This window comes from Dama dama, chromosome 32 (assembly GCF_033118175.1).
Source record: "Dama dama isolate Ldn47 chromosome 32, ASM3311817v1, whole genome shotgun sequence".
Taxonomy (NCBI): Eukaryota; Metazoa; Chordata; class Mammalia; order Artiodactyla; family Cervidae; genus Dama; species Dama dama.
The window spans coordinates 20,058,880-20,079,177 of NC_083712.1; the positions used below are offsets into that span (position 1 = coordinate 20,058,880).

The following is a 20,298-nucleotide window of genomic DNA, read 5'->3' on the forward strand; positions in this document are numbered from 1 at the left end:
GTCCTCATACCATATTCTTTAACGCTGACAACTGTTACTTCAAAGATTCTCTGGCTTATTGATAATGACTGGCCACTCTGGGCAGTCAGTCATGAGGGTGAACACTTTTAGTCTTTCTATTTGGTTGGAGAAGGAATATTTTCTTTCATTTCTAGAACAGAACCTGGAAACAAGAGAAAAACTAATGAAACACTAGGAAAACAATCTGTTGTAGAAATCCCAACTTAATTCTCTTCGTGACAGAAACAACAGCTTGATTTTCATAAGCCTCTGTCAGCTTCAGCCCTGGCTGTCAGTGGGCAGCTGGAATTGCTGTTTTACTAAGCGGCATCCTTCAACACAGTATACTGAATCTCCATAGGGGAGAAAGAAAAAAGGCTATGAAATTTAAAAGTATAATTTTTAATATAATTATTTCTAAAAGAACAGGTGTCTAATATTCTGGCAGAAACAAACCTACAGAGCTGAATCATAGCCATGGTTTTACACGCCCATTAATGACACAGGCCAAGAAAGGATTGAAAAGCAAAATACACAGTATAGGAATATAAAATATCAGCAGTCGTTCCTTACTTCCCTCCCCTTCTCCCCTTCAAAACTATTTGTTCATGAAGCTCGTGATTTCTAGTAGATTATAATGCTCAGAGAACCTTGCTACATCAAGTGTTAATTCCTTTGAATATCAAAATATCTTATAGTTGGGATATCTTTTTAATAGCAATTTGAGCACATACTAATATTTAAGCTTTCAAAAGAAATATTGATTTTCAAATAACCATGTTTGGGTCAGCAAGGTATAAACTTTTGAAATAACGTTAGCCTTAAAAGTTAATAACAAATAATAATGGATTTGAATGCCAAAATATTGCCTAACACATTCCGTCAACATGTATATGAACACAGCAGGAAATCCAAAACAAAAGCTAATTTATGGAAAACTATGTATTCCTAATGACAGTTTAGACCAGTAGGGGTCCAAGTTACAAACTGCAATCTTTACATGAGATACTTTCATTTTGCATTGAAACCTTGGTTGCATTCTGGAAACATGAATCAAATCAAATCATTGCCCTATATTTAAGAGTATTCTTCTCATTTTCTCTGTAAAATCTAATCATTGCACATGTGCATCATGTATATTTATGTATTCATGAAATTTAAACACAAAATGAAGAAATTTTGCTTTCAAAATGCAAGATACCCAAGGAATAGTATGCATAAAATGATAGTTTGAGCCCATGCAATTTTACTTTATTTTAAAATGAAGACAAAGGAACCACAACACTGGTATTCTAATATGTTGATATTTTATTGATGCCAGATGTTTTGTATCCCTTATGCTCAATGATTTAGCCTAAATATTTATATTTTAAAACATTATATTGACATACCATAGAATATAAATCTGGAAGAAACCTTAAAGATCAGTGAGTGCAAGCTTCAGATTTTTACATAAATAAGATATCTAAGCCTCAGAGAGGCCCAGGGACTTGCCAGGCTTCCAGAACTCGATAGAGCCAGAATTGAGACTTGGACCCAGGTCTCTTTAAATGTCAAGTAAGGGCTCCCCAGGATGCCACACGGCCTGTGCCGAAAACTGCATTCATGACTATAAATGATCAGATTCTGATTTGCTTTTCCTGCAGCTTCTGATAACATGTTCTTAATGATTCTTTCTCAGAAAGATTATTTTGGGGAAAAACATACCATGGTGGATGTGAAATGAATTTCAAGACAGGAAAGCTTTCAACCTTAGCTTGCTGAGATGAACTTGGAAGGTTTTGGAGGCTAAACCAACTGGATTGCAAACACTTTCAGGATATCGTTTAGCTTAGTTTTTTGTTTTTGTTTGTTTTACCAGAATCTGGTTCTCATATTATCTCTTACTTTTTTTGTCTTTGTGAGAATGCGTGCTTGATCTTGTAATATTAACTAGCATTTAGCCAATAATGCCAGGCATGCTAAGAACTAGATTTTAAGTTGCCAAAACCTCAGAGTGTACTCTTCAGGGTTCTGGTGACATAAGCTGGGTTCAGGCTTCTGATGGCAAGGGTGCTTGCTCCTGTGTTCGCTTCGCAACATCCCCTGTAATTTACTCTAAGGTTCTGGCAGATTGCTGGACCATGTCACCAGCTGTCACCACCCCTCCTTCCCGTCCCTGTTTGGCAGTATCTGAGAACACAGGCACGCCAGTAGAAATAATAGTAGCTGTGATAACAACTTCAGTGGCATGGTCCCCAGAGACAAGATCAAAATTTGGCACCATTTCTCTCAACATGGAACTAAAAATGGCACTGAATTTGCTCCTTGGTGGCATGTAATTTTCCTTAATGACACATTTTGGTTTCAAGTCTTCTACATGCTGGCTTTTAAATATCAAACCAACATATATTGGTTAAAAACAATGGCATGCGTGATTTTTTATGGGGAGGAGGTGAAATAAATATATTACCACACATTCCTTTCATCTCCATCAGCCTTGAAAAATAAGGGGAACGGATGCTATAATTTCTCTCCCTTCAGTGGTATTTCAGAGCCTGAAATTTTCTTCATAAAATTTCACTGGTAGATTTTCACCGGCATAGTGTCTCAAAATTATCTCAATTAATGAGATCTTTTTCTTGGCATTTCAACAAAGAAAAAAACTAAGGAATTAGAGAATATTTTTTGAGTGACACAAGAAATATTTTAATTTTAAGCATCTTGAATTCAGTTACAATCTAAGAATACCAGGCAAAACCCTTCAGATGTAGTGTAGAGCAGACTATTGGGCTATAAGTAACATAGGTTGCAAAGGTGATTGACAGTTTAGCACTGAGTTATTTCTAAAGTTGATATCTTTGTAATTCTTTTATCATTGACTAAGGTGGTAGTATAAAAAGTATGCTCATGAATTTTGTAGATGACAAATGTCAGATACTACAACTAATTTAAAAGAGTTCTGACTGGGGATCATCTTGAAAATCTGTATTCTCCCGCTGTGCAAAAACAGGAATTATACTAGGTAATTTCTAGCACATTATTAACTGGGGCATTTTTGCAGAAACTAACGTCTATGGTGTTTATGCATCTCCAATCAATAATGTGCTAAGGCTGCTTCTCACTGTTACCAGTCTCAGATTCTCTGTTATCACCCTTATTTCTCAGGAACCAAGCTATGGAGAGCCTGCCCTCTAAGATCAACTCTAAGCAAAATATTGAAAAAGCTCAATTACATATTAAACTTTTTTCCTGTAACTATCCTCTCCCATTTTACCATAGCTAACATCCTATGCATTATTCCCTTACCCCACCCCAAACTCATCATTTTCCATCAGAGTACCTATTTTTAACCCCCATCTGCAAAAATCCATTTGTGCTTCTCCTATGACCCCCCCTACTTCCCACACAAGAAACAGTTACAAATTTATTCAAATATAAGGTAGGCTGTTCAAGATAAAATAATATAAATTGCTATGGCAGTATAGAGTGCAAACTAATTCTAGTAAGACTTCATGACGAAATGTTGTGTGGACTAGATGTTAAGGTGTTTGTGAGATTTCATCAGGCAGAGTTTGGGGAAGGCACCCCAGGCACCAGGAATTATAAGGAACAATGTCATGGAAACAGGGAAGTTAAGGACACTATCTAAATGGTAGACAGGCAAATCTGGCCAGCTAATGGGGTCTGTGATGTATTCACCTTGTTGTGCAACAGAGCTCTAGAACTTTCTCATCTTGTAAAATAGAAACTCACTATTCACTAAACAACTCCCCATATCCCTCCATTTCAGCCCTTAGCACCATTCACCTGTCTGCTCCTTCGAGCCTGACTATTTTAGATGCCCATGTAAGTGAAATCAAGCAGTATTTGTCTTGTGTATTTATATAACGGGCTTCCCTGTGGCTCAGTGGTATATAAATTACCTACCTGCCAATGCAGGAGACACAGGTTTAATCCCTGGATTGGCAACCTGCTCCAGTATTCTTGCCTGGGAAATCCCATGGACAGAGGAGCCTGGCAAGCTACAGTCCATAGGGTCATAGTCAGATGTGGCTTAGCAACTAAACAACAACAACATATGTATATGATACCTTCTTTATCCATTCATCAGTGGACATGTGGGTTTCTTCTGTCTCTTGACCGTTGTCTCACTCTTCCCTTTTCCTCTTACCTGGTGGAGTCGCTTACCATCCTTCTACACTGGGTCTTCGCTCTGTGTGTTCATTTATTCCATTTATCTCAGCGGGGCCAGGGGGTCGGGGTGGTGTTGCTGTAACAGGCTGTCCTCATTGTCTCGCCCACAACCTCATGGGCAGGAATGCCTGGGAGCTTTGCAGAGAAAAACACCTGCCGGAAAGGTTCAGGGAAGGTAAAAACATACATTCTTTAGCTATGCTCTGTGTCAGATGGACTACTTTAAATAAAGTATTTTAGTATGTAGTTAGAAAAGTATACAGAACCTAAGTGAACAACCCAGTGGAACCACTTCCCAGGGAGAAAGAATATTACCCGCTCTCCGGAAGCCCCCATGGGCTCTCCTAGTCACCGCCTCCCCGCTTCTCCCTGCAGAGAGTCACTCCGGGGACTTTCACCTGCTTTGAATGTTATTCACGTGGACTTACACAGTATTCACGTCTTTTGTGAATGGGTTCCCTTGCTCAGTATTCTATTTGTGAAGTTTTTCCATATTGTGGCATCTGGAGGTGGTTCACTCATTCACATTGCTGTGTGGAATTCCATGGTATGATGATCCTATAATCTGTTTATCCATCCCACTGCCAGCAGACATCTGAGTTCTTTCGAGTTTGGGGCTATAACAAATATTTCTGTGAACATTCTTGTTCATGCCTTTTGGTGCTATGTGGATACATGTTTCTATTGGATATGCAGGCAGAATTTTGTACATCTATGGGGACTTACCCACTGTATCTAAGATTTTTTAATATGGAGAAAATATATTCTAATTCCCAACAAGCAACCTTTAAATGATCTTGCAAAAATACAACTATTTATAGTTGGTAAACATCTTGTATTTACAAGACAATTTAAAGAAATGTCAGCTTATGTATTTAAAGAAATACAGCTTCTGAGTATGTCTGCTACTGTCAAAAGAGACATGAATTAGCAATTTGTGTTCGACTTTTTATAATTCCTTTGAGGTGAATGCTCAGTTTTGATTCAGATAAGTAGGAAAACAGCACAGTGCAGAAAAAGGAATCCTGAAATAGCATGAGGAGATCTGTTACATACTTTGAAAATGTTGGTGTTTGGTGATGAGTAAAGCTCTTGACAGTTAATATGTGTAACTTAAGATCTCTGTGCAAATACAGAGACTGATCCCAAAGTTAATGAGAGACAGACACACACAGAGATACATATCATGAGTCTTCTTCTAACTGGGTAAATCACTGACCACCGCCCCCCCTCGCCCCCCGGCCCGTCTGCCTGTTACATCCTCCTACATCAGGGGTAACGATCCTGTCACACAGTACATTTGTTAGGAGATAATAGCTATCAAGGTATTTTAAAATGCAAAGAAAACGCACTGAACTGATTATATCTACATGAGTATTTCTATAACTTTAAAATACACACCTCTACTGTTTACTTATGTAGTTTTTAAATTGTTTTTAAGACTCTTGGAGTTAATCAGAACAGCCTGTTATTAATTTAATCACCGTCATAACATTACTGTAAAGCTTTCCTTTTGCAACAATATCTTGCGATGGAAAAGTCTTCGTGTGGCAGGACGGTGCCTGGAGTGCACAAGTGTTACCGGTTACAGGTTTTTTCCTTCCTTCCCCTCCGAATTCTGTCTTTGCCTTCAGTCTCCTAGGTGTGGTGCAGAATCGTGTCTCTAGCCTACGACCCCCACAGAGGTTAGTCAGCTTCCTTCTGTGTGGATCTTCACACTCCGCCGCCCTCGGGTAGGTTATAGGTGGTGTGTGTCTGGGTGGTCAGAAGGTCTGGGTCTGAGGTCACAGTCCACAACTTACTTGTTTGGAACCTTACACTCAGAAAGTCTCAGTTTTCACAGATTTACAATTAAAGAAAATAGTAACTACCTAATGGAGTCTTTGGGAAGATTAAATGAGATGATAGGCTAAAGCGCGAGCAAAACCCTTGACACATAGTTCAGTGTTCAGTGAATGTTTTATTTTTAAAAAATACTGCATCCCCCTGTTCCCACACCAACACAGAGGACCCTGTCTGCGGCTGAGAGAATGCCTGGTCTTGCTGCCAGTCTGTACCACCTCTCCTAAGCCGTCCTTGTTAGCTAAGCAGTCCACCCAGGGGGTCAAGGGCCCGTCGGTCTCTCCTCTGACTCTCTGCCCATGCCCTCCCTCAGGTCCTGTGCAAACAGGACCCATCACAGCATCGTGAAGAGTGGCAGCAACTTCTCGTGGAATCAACTCTGCTTTCCAGCCTGGGCATTAAAGAATTAAGATCATTCTTCCTTCTTTATAGATGTATTTTATTTCTCTAATTCTCCCTTTATCTGTCTGCCAAGATAGCTCATTACACCAGTGCTGAGTAATTTCAGTAGCATTCTGACTTTGAGTTTGTTGCCTCCTTTTTCTCTCTCTCTCTCTTTGTATCTCTCTCTCTGTCCCTCTCTCTCTCTGTGTCTCTGTCTCTCATTAACTTTGCAATCAGTTTCTTTATTTGCATGAAATTCTTAAGTTATACATCAGTGTCGAGAGCTTCACTCAACATCAAACACCAACATTTGCAAAGTATGTAACATCCTAAGACCAAACAACTGTTTGGTGTCTGTTTTCAAAGCAGGGTTTAACAAGATACAATACCATTTGGTATGTTTCTCATTATATGACATCTTAAGTAGAACCAAAATCCCACTTTACTGAGATTTTCTATAATAAAAAATATATGTAATAAAGCTGTGGCCCATCTGGCAAAAAGTAAAATAGCTCTCCAAACACAAACATAACATTGCTTTTTAACATTTGATATCTGTGCATGACCCAGGGACTGTTCCTCCTCTTCAGAGTCTGTTAAAACCAGTAATATAAGCAAATCTATCATTCAAGAAGGCTTTTTATGTTACATAAAAGCTCACAATGCTGATACATTATTTTGTGTAGAGACTATGGCTCTTTTGGAATATTATTGCTAAGCCAGGGTATGTCCGTCAGAACTTTTACTGTATGCAAAACTACAGCATTTTATTCACACATTGCTGAACTATCTAAAACCTTGAAAAATGTCTGAAGTGATACATGTTTAGAAAGCTTCTGATATTTTGCCACTTAAAAACTACATACTTTAATGCAAAATGACATGAAATTATACTTCTTTATGAGCTGACAGTTTGTATATTGGAGAATTGTAAACCTGTGTCTTAATCCTTGAAAAAAATTAGTGTTTAAAGGAAATTGCTGAAAAACTATAATTTAAACAGGGAGTATAAGCCTATATATTTGTTACAAATTTTCCTGGGTGGATATGGCTATGTTCCTGTCTATGTTTGGTGTGTTTCTTTGCTAAAGGATGATTTTTATATAAGGAACTGTTAACAAAAGAATGTGAGACTGTTAATAGAATGTCCCCAAACTGTTGAATCTTTTTAAAAAATTGATCAATTATATACCATGCTAATAGACTTTGACTCAGCTATTATACTTTTCCTATAGCATTATGCTAAGGTCAGTCATTAATTCATCATTAATAATGTAACACTCCATTCTTAGCCATTTATATTTTTATTTGGTAATTATTAACTTTGCCTTAAATTGCTATACTTGTGTCCACAAAAGTGTTGTCTGAAATTTTAAAACCTCAGAAAATGGAGTTTATTTCTTTGACAGATGCTTACTGAGATCTGGTCGGTAGCAGACACTGTATGAGGCAAATGAGATACATGAATGATCTAAGACAATCTTGGGAGATACTTCACGCAGTCAGGGAGGTCTCCCCAAGAAGCTGATGCCGACTATCAGAGGGAAGAATAGGTAGTTTGCAGTGGGTAGAGAGCACTGCAGATATGAGGGCTGAGGTGGGTATTTATTGAGAGACTCTCTGGTCTGGTCAGGTGACTACAAATGGTTCAATAACCTGGAGTACAGAATAAGTAGATGAAAGACCTACATACTACAGGCTGTGCCAGTGGGTACCAGCTATCCTTCATATATATGGTCTAGAAAATTCCTGGAGAAGGGAATCGCAACCCACTCCAGTATTCTTACCTGGAGAATCCCCTGGACAGAGGAGCCTGGAGGGCTACAGTCCATCGGGTCGTAAAAGAGTCAGACACAACTTAGCGACTAAACAATAACAACAAATTCTAGACTGAGATTGAACCCACGTCTAACTAACTGCTCTTTACACTCTGTAACAGCTTAGTTTTGTTAATATATATTTGATATTTAATAAGGGCTTTTAGCAGTAGTCGTTATCACACTGTCTCTGACAGTACTTTCTAAACTCTTACATCTCTCTTTGGTAAATTCCAATATGTATAATGAATATATACTGTCAAATAATGTTGAAAAATTCTCCTTTGTGACATAGTAATATGACAATCACCAGATTTCCCCATGGATATTTAGCCTTCCTTAGGGATTAATTCCTAAACTCTATTTTATGGAGCACAAATGACGTTCAGTGTTAATGGTTAATGTGACAGTGAGTGTTATTCTAAATATTTTTAAAGAATAAAGTAAAAATATGTAAAATAATAAATTATATTACCTTTCTCTTTCTAATTACTTGGTCTTCTAGTTAGCTATTTGCTAAGGTATTTACATAAAGAAAATTAGTAAATATATAAAATTTATGTATGAATTTATACATAAATTTATAAGATTATCAATCCTACATCAAAAACTTTATGTGACGTTACCTGACACTTTGGAAAAGACCCTGATGCTGGGAAAGATTGGAGGCAGGAAGAGAAGGGGACGACAGAGGATAAGATGGTTGGATGGCATCACCAACTCGATGGACGTGAGTTTGGGTAAACTCCGGGAGTTGGTGATGAATAGGGAGGCCTGGTGAGCTGCAGTCCATGGAGTTGCAAAGAGTCGGACAAGATTGAGTGACTGAACTGAATTGAACTGAATCTGACACATATGCATATTGCTTAATCTATGCTAGTGCTGAATTGTAAGTCAGAGTTTTGAAGATTATTCATCTTAAATTAAGAATATTCAAATATTACTGTATGTTGTGCATCTGAATCCATGCTGAGCTTTTCATGCACCATATTGATCTGTGAGACCACTTGTTACCTTAGTCCAAGTGAAGAGCGCCATGTCTCTTCGATTCAGTTCAGTCGCTCAGTCATGTCCAACTCTTTACGACTGCAGCATACCAGGCCTCCCTGTCCATCGCCAACTCTTAAGAACCTATAAATGTTAGAACCAAGTATTGTACGTGTCCAAGGGGCCTGTGGTCCTGTCCTGCCACTCACTTAAATGATGGTGAATGGTAGAATCTGAACACAGCAGAGCAAAGAGTGATTCATTCTAAGAGTTTCCCAGTACTAATTAGCTGAGTAATAGCAAATCTTTGTTAAAGTGTTGCCTTGCACTGCTGCCTAAATTGCCTTTGTGTGAGGAACTGTTTTCTAATTTTTATCAGGCAGTTAATCCTTGGCATTTCAGAACAGGGAAATTTTCACTTTACATGTGACACTTGTTACTCAGAGTATGGACAGTCTAACTTTCCATGTGACTCTTGCTATTCAGAACATGGAAATTCTAACTTTACACGTGACTCTTGTTGTGAACAGATGTACCATTTGCTGTTGTAGCTGGGAGCAGCAGACCTTTAAACAGCGTGTGTTTTTTGCCCCCAGCAATGCATCTCTTTGGCCTCAACTGGCAGTTACAGCAGACCGAAAATGACACGTTTGAGAATGGAAAAGTGAATTCTGATACCATGCCAACCAACACCGTATCGTTACCTTCTGGCGACAATGGTAAGAGAAAGAATCACGTGTCCTGTGTTGTTCTTCTTTTCCATAAATTTATTTTTACCCATGTTAGAGCCAGTTCGGTATGGGAGAAGGAAGAGGTTTTAGAATTACAAATATTATCTTTGAATGAGTGGCTTTCATTCAGTTACTTGAAGCATTGAACATTCACATTTTTATTATAGGACTAATACAGTGTTCTGCCTTCTGAGTCGATGGCTAGGCTTTTCTGCCTTTCCTTCACAAGTGTGAATTTTGTTTTATTTTTAGTCTGTAAATAGATTCTAATTCAGTGTGTCATCTCTTATATCACCTTGGGTTTATTGAGCTTTCTTCATTCAGCTAGTATATGAAGTTGGAATACTATCTTCATTTTGTTTTAGAAGCCTTTACATACAAAACACATTAAAGGATTATCATTTATTGACCTTTCCTCAGCTTGCCCTTTCTCTAAACTTTCAAAAGTTTACACTTTAAGCTAACAGACTTTCAAATCAGTTGGTTCCGAGTTTAAAAATTGGTATTTAAGAGGTTAGAGAATGCTGTATTTCTTTTTTTTTTTGATATAAACACCCAGAAAAATATGTACATGTGTAAGTATATTTATATGATGTACCTATTATTATTATCTGTGTGTACATGCTTGTATTTATGTTTGGCATTTGGCATTCTGTGACTTTTTGCAAAATGTCATAGTACTTTATATCTCAAAGCTACTGGATAAAGACACCTTTTTCCATCACATGAGAAACAGGCTCTTTGCCTTTCAGCATTTGCCTGGCTCACCTTCCTTTGTTTCTAATCTAGAATATTTTTCTTCTGCTTTGGCATCAGTTATTTTCATCCTCATGTGGCTGATTTCTTTGCAAGACTAAAAAGAAGCTATTATATATCTATATAGTATATTTATTTGTATTTTATATATGCTGCTACTTTACATGCACCCACTGGCTATGACTAATGCTTTTACCGTATTTTTTTGTTCTTTGCTTTTCCATCTTCTGTTTTAATAATAATATTTCGTGACACCCCTCTTCTTTCTTAGGAAGGATGATGGATTTTAGAAGATGTTAGATTTTCACAGTAATAATAAATACCACCACTCCTGCCCCTGTATAGAGTGTTTAATATCAAGTGCTATATATTCACCCTTCTTCTTTCTTAGGGAGGCTGAGGGATTTTAGAAGATGTTTCTAAACATTAGATTTTCACAGTAATAATAATAATACCACCACCGCTGCCCCTGTGTAGAGTGTTTGATACCAAGTGCTATATATTTCAAATAAACTATAATCTAATGGTTGATGACCGTGACAGTGGAAATTAGCACACAGTGGATTAAAGAGGAGTGAAGAAAAGCTGGCCTAATTAAAACTGTTGGTGGGAAATTTCAATTAAGTGAAATATAATTACTTTAAACAACTGTTTAATCTTTTATGCACTGATAACACACATATGAACAGATCCAGTAACTATACAGAAATTAAAAGTATTTATTTTGGGTTTATGTAGATTGAAATTTAGACTGTCTCTTAAAGTGGATGGTTCCTATGAATGATCAAATGGCACTTGTCAACCACACATGTAGGGTACTTTTTTACAGACAGAAGAGAAAAATGCTTATTGTACACTTTTTTTTTATTTGTTTATACATCCTAACGTTTTATGGGGCTCTCCCCAATGGCTCGGCAGTAAAGAATCTGCCTGCCAATGCAGGGGATGTAAATTTGATCCTTGGATCAGGAAGATCTCCTGGAGAAGGAAATGGCAACCCACTTCAGTATTCTTGCCTGGAGAATTCCATGGACAGAGGAGCCAGACGGGCTACAGTCCATGGGGTCGCACAGAGTCAGACATGACCAAGGGTCTGAGGACAGCACATTAATTAATATAAGACAAAATGAAGGCCATCAGTTTTGGTTAGTGTAACTCTGGCAAATGACTTCTCCAAGTTAAAAAAAAAAATCTTTTATAGAAACTTCCAGTTTTATAATAAATAAGTCATGGAATATAATATACAACATGGTGACTTTAGTTAGTCACCATGAGGATGAGGTGGGGGCCCCCACTCTTTCCCTCCTGCAGTCCCATGGCTGGGGCTTCCTTCTCAGGGTCTCCTTAGCCCAGCCCTCCTTCCCCCATCCCACACGGGGCTGTTGGATAGGGGCCCTGCCACGAACTGACCAGCTCAGCGATGGAGCCATAGTGTGTATGTTCACACGAGCAGGGACAGAGGGGCGCATGGGAGGTGTGCCCAGGCATCACCCCCTCACCTCTGGGGAAAGTGAGACAGGGCAGGGACAGTCTCTGAGGTCAGTCCCCAGAGGGGTGGTTACCTCCCCTTCCTTCACTGGTCTCATATGTTTGAAAGTTGTGAAAAAGTAGATCTTAAAAGTTCTCATCACATACAGAGAAAATTGTGACTATGCATGTTAGAAGTATTGTGGGGATTGTTTGACTATATATACAGTTATCAAGTCGTTATACATCAGAAACCAATATAATGTTGCATGTCAATTACATGTCAACAAATAATTAAAAACTCCTTTTGTATGAGGACAAATTGAAAAACTATGTGATTCCTCCTCTTTAAACAAAAAAAGGTTCAGATTGCTTTTAAATTTTACATTATTATTCATCATGTATGAATTTCCTCAAATACAAGCCAGTTTCAAAGAATTAGATTTTAGAGCAAGTTAAAAATGGCCTGTGAATTGAAGAAATGGGGCTAACAGTGCTTCAAGAGTATTGAGTTTTATTCAATATTGCATATAGTATTTATGTTGTTGCATTGTATAATAGCTCCTTAATTAGATGCTACATTGATTTTGTCCATTAAACTACGTTTGCAAGGTAATGTTTTAATTCACTTAGCTTGTGATGTAACACTCTGTATACATAATGTTAAGTTATGGCATGTGGTTGTTTATAAAAAGATACTTTCTCTCAGAGATCTCAAAGTCAGAGTATGAATCCAAGGTTAGGTCATAGAATTGGAGGGTGGGCTATTGATTTTCTATAAATGCCCAACCTTGCTTCCTGATGTCTTAATTATTAGTGCCTCTGTGGGACCTAAGATGATATTTATTATCATTTACCTTCCTTGACAATTATTAGACCTTCAGAGTTGGATGTATTTTCTGCCTTTTCATTTTAATCAGTATAGGCCAGTTCACTCACATGATATGCAGGCAGCAAGCTCATGATATCTATCACCCCAAAGAGTAGTATTTTTTTAACTTTGAGTGGTTTTCTGCTGTCATAGAGTAATTCTCAAACAGATACCAAGCCCCCTAAATTACCGACAGGATTTTTAAGTACCACTCTGTTTTGTCCTTATGATATCTGGGGGTTATAAACTATTATTCATAAAATATCTCAGAGTACAAAGTCCTTTATTTAATGGAGTTATCTGAGAAATGCCACTTTACTGATGTGTTTCTATATAAACTGGGAATCACATAAGAAGGAGAGGAATAATAATAGCCATGTGTACTCAACCTCTTTATATTTTCACACTCTGACAACTGTATTTTAAGATATTAAGACTGTTGTGACACACACTTACTGATGAAAGGAAAAGTCACATTTAGCAGGTGAAAAGACAGCTAGTGGCTCCCACATTGAGGCTCAACAGGACAGGTTGGGGGAAAAAACCTTCAAGATGATGCTTTATTGTGTCTGAAGATGTGGTACATCTCACTCTAACTGTGAAGGCTCTAATTGGTTTGATTCCTAACCCACACGCTTTGAGTTTAGAATAACTACAAGGCAATCTGTTGCCCTGTCTATTTTTCCCTCCATCTGTCCTCCTTTTTCTCTTGGTAAAACCTACAGACCACCTTAGTATTTCCTGTGATCGTTCCCAGGTTCAGACTCTGGGGGCTTAAGGATGGCGTGATCTCAGTGAGGAGGATGGAGAGCACTAAAACTAGCCCTCCTTTCATTTCCTCTGAAGCCAAAGTTTTCTGGAATTCAGGACATGATGAAAGACATCTGTTTCCAGGCTTTTATCTGGGAGGGCTGACGAGCTTCAGAGGAAAAGGTTGTCCAAGTATTTACAAGTTTATCAAACGGTGTCAATGGCACAACTGACTTCCAGGTGTGTTTACAATCAATAAAGAGCATTTGAAAATGCTAACAGCAATGACCACGCTTGACCTGGAGGAATGAGAGGAGGGCTGTGACTTGAAAAGCAACAGTGCAGAATTTAAAGACAGAGCACCTGCACAAAACTCTAGTCTCCTGACATTCAGATAGAGGCTTTTTAGCAGGAATGGTGTACTAATATTAGCTGCCAGTCCCATGGATTTAAGCAGAGAGAAATCTGTGATGTCCTTATCTCTGTGCATCACTGATTATAGTGAGAGGGTCAGGGCAGCATCTACCTTTTAGGAAAGAGACATTTTGAGACCTCAATTCAAAATAAATCCTAGATTCTAAATAGTGGAATAATTTAAAGCAGATAGACATTGATAGGCACTTAAAAATGAGCACATTTCCTAGGATAAGCTAGATCAGTGATCTTAAAACTATTTTGTTCTTGTGCGTCTAAAATATGTGTACTAATTTGAGTTGTATTTCCTGCAACCATAGTACTCTTAAGTATTTGGTTGTTTTTTTTTAAATCTGTTTCATTCTATACTGAATTTTGTTTCTGTTTATCAGTTGTACATATTTGGCTGAAATCAACCTAATTATGATATACATAATGTTAAGCATTTTGATAATTATTAAATATAAAAAGTGAAAATGTATTAAAAAAATACCTCTCTGAATGAGATGGAGACTTTTCAGACAGTTTATGTATTCACCGATGAATATTACTTGTTACAAGAGCAAAGCAAATTTCAATATCAATTCTATGCCTGTTTTTCCTTTTTTATACGTGTAAACATAAGAACTGTCCCTACAAAATAAGCAGATGGGAATGGAAGAATAGTTTTAGGAAGATGTCTCATTCAATTATTTGAAGTCCTTGTTAGTCCTTTGTTAAAAATCACATAGTGATCTATTTCCAAAAAGTATATTTAGTGGTCTACAAGTGTCAACTCCACCACATTTCTTCTTCAGTTTTATTGAAAGCAAAGAATTGGCAGCTATCTGATTTCAAAAAGATTCTGTACGCAGTTTTCCAAATCAATCCAGTTTCTCAATTTCCATGGAGTACACCAGAAAAGGCTTCACCAAGGTTTAGCAAAATGCATACCACTAATGATGTGTCTTATTCTTTTACTTAGTGGCACTTTATTTTATCTGATATATCCTGAATGGAGTGGAAAATGGAACCATTGTTCATTTTCATTTACCTTTGTTATAATCTCTTTTGAATGCTTTTATCATATTATATACTTTCAGTATCTCTAATTAGCTCATCAAATGTATGGGAAATACTCACTATTTAATTTACCGGTAAAGCTAGTTTTCAATAAAATCAAACTTACTTTCTGCCATAAAAAGTCTGGCTTGTTTTTTTCAGTTCAAATAAATTAATATAAATTTTGTCACAACCATCTCAGCTCAGAATTCCTATGCTAGGCAGGCAGTAGAGAGATGGATAAAACTCAGAGCCTTGCCAGGAGTTTGACAATTGGATTAAATAAGGCATCATTGCCTTGAATACTTCTTACTTTATTGACATTCTCTTTGCAATCATGAAACTCTTCTGCAGATGAAAAGCATTCATAGACAATGGGTGAGTGGGTGATGGGGGCACAAAACAAAGATTTCTCTCTCCCTCTTGATGCATCGGATTTTAAAACCTGCCAGCAGTCTCAAATAGTTCATTTCTTAACTTCATTGCACTTTGCCTTTGCTAGAAATACGTGTATGGCAGGAAAAACAAAAAGAGCCCTTCCTTGGGTTTATGGTGTCTTGGTTAAAGAATGTTTATCAACAAAAATACTTTCAATTTTGCCTGCTTGACACACTGGAGACTTTATGTTCTAAGAGAGTGTATCAAAGAAAGATTCTGGATATGTGAGAAGTATGCTTGTCCATTGTAATGGAAGTCTAAATATGGGAACTGTTGAGGTTCTAGAAATTAATTCCCATAAAATAATGTACCCCTTTTTCCTACATTGAAAAATCCTCATGTTCCATAGGGCTATGAACTACTCTTGTTTGAAGAATCCTGGACCAAATAACCTCCAAGGGCACTGAAACTCTGAGATTCTAGGAAGATTTTCCATTACAGGTAGACAAAAAAGAAACAGTAATCAGAGCTACTGTTGCCCCATTCAAGCACATCCACTCAACCTTGGTTCTTTTTTATTACAATTAAAAATAACCTTCTTTCTGAAAAAGCCACCTGTTAAATTAACTATGGGACTAACTGTATAAGTCGATACACTTCTCGACGCAGAAGTGGGTACACATATCATTGCAGTGAGAAAGATTTTAGCACCTCAAAATCAGGATATAGAGAAAGCAATAAAGCAAAACCTGAAACCCTAGAAATCAGAACATGATTCGTTTCCAAAGCTAATGCCCTTGGGCAAAGATGATGTTTTGGAAAACAGTTCTGGGGTTAGCACCAGCTAATGCTGACCAGCTCTCAAAGCATGGGTACATCTACAAGCCATTTCTAGCAGCAGTAGATAGGATCAAAACCAGAGAGCAGATTAAATCACATAAGCTTCAGATAGTAACAATAGAACTTGTTAATGGCAATAATGTATAATAATAGTGTTAGAAATCTGTGAACATAATGAATGAGTTTAAATATGAAAGATCTCATGTATAAATACATGTACTAACAGATCTTAGTGGGATAAAGGACTACTATTCTACTCAGTATTTTAAAAAATAGTATATGTAGAAATCAACCAAAACTTACTAGGAATTTATAATAAATTATAATACAAAGAATTTAAGAATCTGCCTCCTCCAATGCAGGAGACCCAGGTTCCATCCCTAGGTCAGGAAGATCCCCTGGAGAAGGGAATGGCAATCCACTCCAGTATTCTTGCCTGGAAAATCCAATGGACAGAGGAGCCTGGCAGGCTACAGTCCATAGGATAGCAAAGAGTTAGACATGACTGAGCAAATAACACATATAATATGAAGAATATTAGGTCATAGTAACCATGGCACACAAGCCTGTCATTCCCTCCAAATAAAAATAAGTACAATTTTATGTCCTAAAAACTGAAAGCTAAGCAGTTTCTCTGATGTCTTTCAGTGGGAAATATACCTGATTTTATATGGAATAGACAGATAAATTTAAAACCTAATAATTTGAAATGAGTATTTGTTTTTAATAAAAAGCATGGATTATGTAGGTGATTCTATAAAACACATAGTTTTGGAATTATGCAGACTTCTATTTGAACCTTGACTCAACCCTCCCTTCGGGTTATAATTTACTTCTCTGAGCCTTAAATTCCTCATCTCAAAATAGTATCAATCTCACAGAGTTGTTTTGAAATTTAAAACACATAATATAGATGAAACTACCTAGCATGTTATAGATTCTCACTAAAGGTTAATTCCCTTTTCCCCCCTCCTTAATCTTCTCAGTAAAAACTACTTTATGACAAATGTAGGTTCTTGTGCAAAAGCTTCCAAAATGAAAAGCAGACATTGATCTCAGGTATTTAAAAATTTCTGTAAATAAAGATGTTTGGTTCGCTAGCAAGCAAAAATAATCTCTGGGTGTAGGGTTATATTTTTTATCTTTTTATCTATATATTCTAGTTTTGCTAAAAATTAATATTAATATCATAAGATAAATATTTTAAAATTCAGTAAGTGATGCACAGTTGATAGTCTTGAGTTGATACATGAAAAATTACATGGATCTCTGTTTAACTGTAGCTGTCCTTTAACCTGATGGTCATGTATCATTGCAGGATACAATAGTCCAGGTAGAAAAGAATCCCAACACTTAATAGTAACACACTTTCCCTCAGACTTCATACTCGTCCATAAGTGTGATTTGTTGTGAGTTACTCTAGACCCTGATGGCCTGGCTATCTACCTTAAACATTTGTGGTGGAAAGGTGCCTTCATGACTAATCTTGAATTTAGTTTCTCCTGGTCTCATACACACACACACATAAGACTTTGGAACAAAAAACTGCCTTTGTGGCACTTAAGTGTAATTTACCCATATTAAAGCTATTTCAAGTATCTGGGTTTTTTTGAAATTTTTTGACATGAAAATACTGACTTTTTTTTAACATATGTATGTATCCATTCTCCCCCAAACCCCCTTCATCCAGGCTGCCACATAACATTGAGCAGCGTTCCCTGTGCTCTACAAGTGTCTATTTTTAAAATGTGCCATAAATTATATGCAATGTAATGCAACGCTTTACACACACACACACACACACACACACACACACACACTGTTGTTGTTAAGTCACTCAGTCATGTCTGACTCTTTGCAACCCCATGGACTGCAGCACGCCAGTCTTCCCTGTCCCTCACCATCTCCCAGAGCCTGCTCAAACTCATGTCCATTGAGTCAGTGATGCCATCCAACCATCTCATCCTCTGTCCCCTTCTCCTCCTGCCCTTAATCTTTCCCAGCATCAGGGTCTTTTTTAAAGAGTCAGCTCTTCACATCATGTGGCCGAAGTATTGGAGCTTCATTTTCAGCATCGGTCCTTCCAATGAATATTCAGGACTGACTGGTTTGATCTCCTTGCACGCACACACACACACAAAACACATATATAACTACTTCCAGAAAAGGGGTGGAATAATGCCATTTGATAGAACTGAAAATACAAAAATCTACGAATATGAGAAGACCAAATTCTTTAACCTGGCATTCAGGGGCCTCCACCATCTGATACCATTTTTGCTTTTCAAGTTTTATCTTCTGTTTCTCCCATGACAAACCCATTGATGTCTTCCATTTATTTGATATCTTCTGAGAGCCAAGTGCTTTATATAGAATACCTCATGTAATGCTTAGAGGAGTCCTGTGATTGCATGGTTACTTTTACAGATGAGGTTTAGTATAAGAAGCTTAGTATATACCTTCAGGTCACATAGCTAGTTAGCCAGTAGAGTCAGGGTTCAAACTCTGGTTTATTTGACTCCAGAACAAGTTTTCTAGCCAAGTGGGTCTCTCTGCTTACCATTACCCAACATGTGTTCAGTTCCAGTGCCATGTTTTTAATTACAAAATTTCCCTCTACTAAGAAACCTTATCCTACTTGTCCTGCAAAGTCGAGCTCAGTACCTGTCCCTCTGTGACTTCTTTCCAGCTCCAGCCTTCAGTGATATTACTGCGCTCTGACCTTTAACAATATGTTGCTTAATATAGTCATTTATTAGTTTGTAGGTGTTGTCTTTCCAACCAGGTAATTACTTGCTTGATGACAGAAGCCATCAAGGCCAGAGTCCGTCATCTGTAAGATTCTGTTCTCTAGTTTGTGTTTCTTCTTAATACCTACAATTCTGTGTCCCTAGTAAATGCTCCAAAATGAACTCAATGTTAAATTAATAGTCCTTTGTAGACAGAAGACTCTCTCTGTCATTAAAATAATTTACAGCTACTTGAAGTCATCTGAATTTTGAATTTGATTGATTTGGAAATCTTCATAATCCATTCTGCCTTAATTTACACTTTGCAAGGTTATGGTATGTTTAGAATGACTGATAAGTACCAGATTTAATCTCTCCCAAGAAATAACACCACATATAATTTGTGAGATAATTACGTTTCAAATGATCAAGAAAGACTGTAAGTGTGAAAACAGTTGCAGTAATAGGTGTACCTTGGGGGAAAGTAAAAGGATTTTGACTTAAATATCTTAAAGAACGTGCTAAATCAGGATTACTTAACAATATCTTAACAGAGAAAAACCTTTTAAAGGGAAAATTAGAACTAAAGAGCATTTCATTTATCAGAAGGAAATGAAATTTCTGAGCATTTCAGTGAAAAAAATTTGGGGAAAGTCAGAAGGCTGTTTTGGTTTTGGTTCTGTTTCTTTTTAATTTTCCCTACTTTTTCAATGAATCTCTTACATTCAGGAAAATTAGGTGGATTTACACAGGAAAATAATACCATAGATTCTGGAGAACTTGATATTGGCCGAAGAGCGATACAAGAGGTGCCTCCTGGTATCTTCTGGAGATCACAACTTTTTATAGATCAGCCACAGTTTCTTAAATTCAACATCTCTCTTCAGAAAGATGCTCTGATTGGAGTATATGGCCGAAAAGGCTTACCGCCCTCCCACACTCAGGTAGGCTCTATTACCAGTAAATTGAAAACTGCTCGTTTGCATTTTTAAAGTCATTCCATTTCTTAAGTGCTTGTTTAACTTGTTTAACTCTTTGACCACTTTTGTATTGGTGTGTTACAGCGAAGAGAGTTTTGAATGTAGGTGACACTTATCTTGAGACTTTTGAATTAG

At 37.3% G+C, this 20,298-nt stretch overlaps 1 protein-coding gene across 1 annotated transcript in view; it reads left to right on the top strand.

Moving 5' to 3' along the window:
- Positions 1–20,298, top strand: part of TENM3 (teneurin transmembrane protein 3) — a 701,853-nt gene that overhangs the window by 556,646 nt on the left and 124,909 nt on the right. Inside the window, exons 7-8 of the mRNA XM_061134549.1 lie at positions 9,803–9,925; positions 19,913–20,127. Coding sequence (XP_060990532.1) covers positions 9,803–9,925; positions 19,913–20,127 — 338 coding nt within the window. The remainder of the gene's footprint in view (positions 1–9,802; positions 9,926–19,912; positions 20,128–20,298) is intronic.